Source organism: Salvia splendens, chromosome 4 (assembly GCF_004379255.2).
Source record: "Salvia splendens isolate huo1 chromosome 4, SspV2, whole genome shotgun sequence".
In the NCBI taxonomy this organism is placed as follows: domain Eukaryota; kingdom Viridiplantae; phylum Streptophyta; class Magnoliopsida; order Lamiales; family Lamiaceae; genus Salvia; species Salvia splendens.
This window is the reverse complement of record NC_056035.1, coordinates 5901728-5908682: the sequence shown is the minus strand read 5'-3', so window position 1 is coordinate 5908682 and position 6955 is coordinate 5901728. Positions and strand designations below refer to the sequence as shown.

Sequence of the window (6955 nt, the reverse complement as noted above, 5' to 3'; positions counted from 1 at the left end):
AAAGTCTACACGGCTCGTTTGGCATCAAGTCAAGTTCTGTCATTAGCTTCTTTATCCATAGGATTTCTGTCAGCCCACTTTTGATTCCACGGAACTCTGCTTCTGCACTTGACAAGGCCACCACCTTTTGCTTCTTGCTTCGCCATGTCACAAGATTACCTCCCACGAATGTAAAGTACCCTGCAGTAGATCTCCGGTCGTTTGGATTCCCTGCCCAATCTGCATCGGTGAATCCATGCACTGCTAAGTTCCCATGATTCTCAAACAATATCCCATGTCCTGGAGTTCCCTTTAAGTATCGCACAATCCTTAATGCTGCTTCCCAATGGTCGACTTGAGGTTTATGCATGAATTGACTCACTATTCCCACAGCATATGCAATATCCGGCCTTGTGTGAGAAAGATAGATAAGCTTACCTACCAGACGTTGATATCTTGTTTGGTGCGTAAGCTCTGCCCCTTCAGTTAGTCGGAGACCATGGTTCTGCATCATCGGTGTTTCTGCGGGCTTGCAATCCAACATTCCTATCTCCGTTAGGAGATCTAGAACGTACTTCCGTTGACTTATGAAGATTCCCTTCTTGGATCGCATTACCTCAATACCCAGGAAATATTTCAGGAGACCCAGATCTTTCATTTCAAACTCCGCAAATAAGTTCTTCCTTAGCTGTTTTATTTCTTCTTTATCATCTCCAGTCAGGATCATGTCATCTACGTAGATGATCAGGCAGGTGATTTTCCCATCCTTTTTCTTTAGGAACAGAGTATGATCTGAGTTACTCTGTTTGTATCCGTACTTCTTCATCACTTCAGTAAATCTTCCAAACCATGCCCTTGGTGACTGCTTCAACCCATAAAGAGTCTTCTTGAGTTTGCACACTTCTCCCGTCTTGAATTCTCCCTCAAATCCTGGTGGAGCTTCCATATAGACTGGCTTAGTCAATTCGCCATGTAGGAAGGCGTTGGTTACATCAAATTGGTGTAGAGGCCAATCCTTTGTCGCAGCAATAGAAAACAGTACACGAATAGTATTCATCTTGGCCACCGGTGAGAAGGTCTCTGCATAATCAACTCCATAGGTTTGAGTATAGCCTTTCGCCACTAACCTTGCCTTGTAGCGTTCAATCGACCCGTCTGGCTTCCTCTTGATTGTGAACACCCATCGACATCCCACTAGTTTAGACCCTTCTGGCCTTGTGCACACCTCCCATGTTTTGCTCTTCATCAGTGCACTCATTTCTACAAGCATTGCTTCTCTCCAGTGTGGGATCTGCATTGCTTCCTCGGCTGACCTAGGAATCTCCTCTTCCTTATACAGAGCCGTCATAAATGCCCCTGCCATTTCCGTCAGATTTGCCTTAGCCAGATTTGCCACAGAATATCTACTTTTCCTCGAGATCCGTTCTGGACTGTATCGCTTGGGTGGGACGCCCCTTGTGCTTCGATACGGAAGTGTATACTGACCGGTATCCCCATCGATCACAGCATTTTCTACATCTTCGGTTGGTTCTGCAGCTGAGTCATTAGGAATATTTGTACTATTGCCTTCAGTTTCAGAGATTACCTCGGATATCACTGGAGGAGGACTGTCGGGACGCGGTATTTGAGGAGGCTCCACAGCAGGTGAGACAGGCTCGGCGGTAGCGCTAGCCGTCTCGGTTGGTTCCGCAACAGAGTCACTTGGAGATGGCACAAACCAGTTTAGGGGTCCACTTGTCCTATCAACATTACCCTTACTACTCTCCCCCTGACCGCTAAGACTGGCGTAGTAGTATTCACACTCCAAAAAATTACAGTTCATGGTTGTGATTATCTTCCTAGACGAAGGATCAAAACACCTATAACCCTTTTGGTTTATCCCATACCCCAAAAAAACACATTTTATGGCGCAAGCGGAAAACTTTGTTCTCTCGTGTTTGGGAACATGAACATACACTGAGCATCCGAAAATCTTAAGGGGTAAGGTAAGAGGTTCAGGCACATTGCCTAGGGAAGATAAAAGTTGTAATGGTGTTTTCATTTTCAAAATTTTCGTAGGGAGACGATTTACCAAATAAACAGATGTGGCGACTGCCTCAGGCCAAAGAAATTTGGAACGTTGGAATCAAAAAAAAGAGCACGAGTTATTTCCATAATTATCCTATTTTTCCTCTCGGCTACTCCATTTTGTTCGGGGGTATATGGACATGAGGTTTGGTGAACTAACCCGTGTTCCGTGAAAAAATTTGCCATTTTCTTATTGACGAACTCCCTCCCATTATCAGATCTAAGGACTTTAATGGTTGTCTGAAATTGAGTTTGAATCAGTTTGTAAAAAGGACAAATTTATCATAAACCTCAGATTTATTCTTTAAAAAATATACCCAAGTCATCCTTGAACAATCATCCACGAAAATAAAAAAATATCGAAAACCATGATCACCAATAACGGGCGCAGGGCCCCAAACATCAGCATGCACTAAAGAAAACAAATTCTTGACACGAGTTTCAGAAGACTTAAACGACTGTCTGTGGCTTTTCGCCAAAACACAAGACTCACACTCAAAATCCTTCAGATAGGAAAAACTAGGAAAAAGCAATTTAAAATAACCAAGAGATGGATGACCTAGACGTCTGTGCCACAACCAAGCATCTCGAGTCGCAGATCCGTGAGCCAGCATCGCGGCACTACCTTGGTGAGCCATCTCATCCACATAGTAGAGGCCTTGACGCTCAGTGCCACGCCCAATTATCCTCCTCGTCCTGATATCCTGTAATACACAGAAATTAGGATGCATTAGCAATGTACAGTTTAATTCCTTCGTCACATGGCTAATAGACATCAACTTGTGAGACAATTTGGGAACATATAGACAATTCGACAGTCTTAATGTTGGTGAAATCTCAATTGTCCCACTCCCCTCTACCGAAGTCAATTCCCCATCTGCAGTTTGAATCTGACTTTTCATAGAGCCACAAAAATTAACAAAATCTTTCCTATCATGGGTCATCGTGTCAGTTGCCCCACAATCAAAAATCCACCTTCCATCTTTATCATCAATTTTACGTTTAACCGTACATGCAACAGGCAGATCGTGCAATATTTTAAAACTATTGGGACTGACTAAAGCAATATCACAATCTGAGGGGTCAGTTTTCGAAATACTCCTAGTGTGGGGGGCAAATTGCAAGACATGGGGTCTATTATGAGATTTAAGTAAACTTGGAGGGTGTTTAGGAAAGAAATTATATGGGTAGGGTTTTTTCAACCCTAGCCCATTACCTCCTTCCCCATACGCAGCGGCGCCGCTCTCCGACCCTCCGACGCGTCCGGCGAATGCAGCCTGCCCCACCTCTTCTCCACGTCTGCCGCCGCCGCCGCCTGGAGCTCCATTCTCTGCACCGCCTCGTCCTCGGACGGTACTCTCTGTTCCGCTATTTTCGTCAACTCCGATGGCCAATTTGGCCTTGCCCCTCTGATTTTCCTCCCACCAATCTGGGAAACCAACCAATTTGAAGCAAGTTTCCCGGGTATGTTTGTTCATACCGCAATTCGAGCACCACAGCTTGGATTTGTCGGGTTTGGTTGCTCCGCGGCGGTTGTTGGAGGCGGCGTGGTGTGGTCCGAGACGGTTTGGCGGCTGCTGGGTCTGCGGCGTCTGGAATCGGGTGTTACGGGCTCCAAATCCGAGCCCTACCCCATTATTTGCTGCGGCGGTTGAGTCGGGGTTGGCCGGCGGCATTATCTTGAGCCGTATGGCCTCCCTCTTCACCCAGCCATATGCGACGTCTACTGGGGGGGCTGGGCTCTCTTTGAGGATGTCCCTTCTTGTTCCTTCGAATTGGGGGTTCAACCCCGCCAAGAATTTGTATAATCGTTTCTGATTTGTGATATCTCGATACTCACCGACTCCTTTGTCACAACAGGTTATCGTCTTTGTCTGGCACCGATCGATTTCGATCCATACTCCATGTAGGGTTCTCCAATACGTCTCCAGATCCAAGTCCCCTTGGACGATTCGGCTGGCCTTATCCTCCAGGTCGTAAATCATGTACGAGTCCGACGTACTCTGGTACGTCACGGCTAAGCTGTCCCAGATGGCTTTCGCACTTTGGTGATGTGCGAAATCTCCGACAATTTCGATCTCCATATTGTCTACGATCCAGGAGAAGACCACTAAATCGGTCTCCTCCCATTCCAAGTATTCTTTATCGTTTGGCTTTGGTGGTTCCGGCACCCCGGTGATATGCCGTAGAGCCCTCCTGCTCCCGATGGCTACTCGCATCAGTCGAGCCCATAGGGGATAATTTCTCCCGTTTAGCTTGAATGCTACTGCAACATTCTTGCTTGCTTTGAGTTTAATGTCGCCGCTTTTGACATCGTCTCCTTCTGCCATTTTTCAGGTCTCTCGCCGGTTGTCCGCCTTCAGGTCGGGACAGGTATCGGGCGATGATGAAACTATATTCTGAGCCCTCGTTTATTATGCTCTGAATGCTCTGATACCATGTTGAATAAGGCTATGTTTTATTCATCTAAGTATATATTAATGATGGGAGAATACAAGCCTCATATAGGCAGCAATACTATGTACATATGGTAAGATTTACCCTAGCTATAAATCTGGAAAGGATCATTCTACATTAATTCTGTAATCTTCGTATAATCGCCGTGTGATCCTCGCGTGATCTTCGCTGCTTTCTAACACTTGCAAATGTTTGTTTGGTTAGTTAGTTCAACTAGTTTAATTAATCATGTGTAAAAACTAATACTCCATTCGTCCTAACTATCGTATTCTTTTCTGGAATGTCCCAACTTAATTTAGTCAAATTCTGCTTGAATTTGTTCTCAAGTATGATCTTATGGTGCATTTTTTGGTGAAATTGTATCTGATATAACATTGAAAAAATCATACGTGAACATTACCACCAAGAAATTTTTTGAAAGTTATGAATCAAACCAGAATTTGACCAAAATTCATAGTTTTTATAGCAATTTATCCTAAATTTATTTATTTATATCTTCAAGTTTCAATTCCATTCTATTCTTTTTATTATGCTTATGTATATGCGAAACCACTCAATTCTGAATTGAATTTTTGAGTTTTTCAGAAAAGTGGAAGAATAAATCTTTCTTCGAGTTTTTCTTGCTGAAATAGAATTATCTTATAATCGGAATTTAATTCCAGTTTCATTATTCCGGAAAATGTGATGTTTGTTTTCTGCTTCGTTGGATAATAAATTACTTGATATGCCACAATGTATGGTACTATAAATTCACATTGTTAGCGAAAAAATAGTACAAAAATTATACTCCATAGTAGAAAATTACTAAACAAAATATGTACAAAAACCATATGAATATAAGTTTTACTAGTAAATAAGTAATGATGAAACATTGTTAATTCCCATGATTTTGAGTGAAAGAAAGCTGGGGGTATAATGTGTTATATTAGGCAAATTATGATAGTGAGATCGCTGAAGATGAGCGTATGGGACCATAACTTTGGTGGTTGTAGAGTACACAAGTAATCGATCTTCAACACCAACCAACAAGTCACCATTGCTGAAAACTTTGAGCGGAAAAACAATATAATGGAAATTTGGTTCATGGATACTACTTGGTATTTGGGCAAAGGTATACTCTGTTTTCCAAGAATTTGAATCTTGATAGTTGTTCATCTTCCAAATAACAACATTATCACCTATTATATCGCATGCCCATAGTTGATCATTCAAAACACATAGTTGTTGTTCGCCATATGTATAAACGGAATATCCATTTTCACGAGGGGACAGAGAAAAACTGGTAAAGACATCTGTTTCAAAATCAAAGCAACAAACCACAAAATTATTCTCGAAATCAGTTGCAATCCAGTGAAGATTTCCTCTAAAAAATAAAGTATAAGCACGTAAAAGTCTAGTTTGGAGGTATCTGGACACCCGTGATTTGTCGGGTAGTCTAGTCGCTGCTGATGGGATGATTCTCCACAACCCCTCTCCTTCTCCTTCTCCTAGAGTGAAGAGGTCACAAGTCCTAGATTCATCGACACATAAAATCTTATATTGCCCGTTTAATTTGCTTACCCCAAACCCAAATAGGCACCTACGTGTAGGTAGAGGAGGAAGCTCGATATATTCACAAGTCATTGGATTGACTATGAAAAGAATATTATGATGATTATCCGATCCATCCCACAACAAAAGCAAACCATTAACCGAATCAATTATAACACGAGGGATTGCATATTGATCATGAGGAGGTGGCAAGCGGAATCGGACAAGAGGCTCATAGGCCTCATCGCAGACGGCGTAACCCATCTTGTCTTGATGAAGGAAAGCCATACCTGGTTTTGGAGTATACGATTGCACGAGATAGCGCCATAATTTACAAACGCATTTGCATCTCGCAATGCTTCTAATCGGAAGTCTCATCAAAATCTCTATCCATATTTCTTGCAGTAGATACAAATCATGCTTCATAATAATGCAAAAAGATGCAAGTACCAAACTCAACAAACGAAGAGAGGAAAGTGAGTTTAGGGTTTAGGAACTATGAATTATACATATTTATAATATGGCCTTTGACAAATATTTATCGACCTTTAAAATTTCAATATTTACCAATAAAAAATCATCACGTAGAATCCTGACAATACGGAGATAAATCCTAAATGTAAATAAAATAAAGATCATGAAAATAAATCCTAAATATAAATAAAATAAAGATCATGAAAATAAATCCTAAATATATGTAAAATAAAGATCATGGAAATAAATCCTAAATATAAGGAAATTTAAGGATATGAAGAATTCACCCTCGTGGTGGTGGTGGAGCGGTGGCGGAAGGAATAAAGATGGTGGTGGAGTGGTGATTTTGGGCTTGCTAGGATGTTTCCACAAGACAAGACTCACATCAGCACTGGTCTTGCTGGTACACTGTGAGTCTATCTATTTCTCTGTATAATACTTTTGGTTA

At 41.9% G+C, this 6955-nt stretch overlaps 1 protein-coding gene across 1 annotated transcript; it reads right to left on the bottom strand.

Annotated features, from left to right (window-relative positions):
* Positions 1–5349: 5349 nt before the first annotated feature.
* LOC121800555 (putative F-box/kelch-repeat protein At3g22730) lies at positions 5350–6674 on the bottom strand. Its single transcript, XM_042200107.1, has one exon. It carries the CDS (start codon positions 6457–6459, stop codon positions 5350–5352), a length of 1110 nt encoding a protein of 369 aa, XP_042056041.1. The 5' UTR covers positions 6460–6674.
* Between the last annotated feature and the right edge of the window lie 281 nt (positions 6675–6955).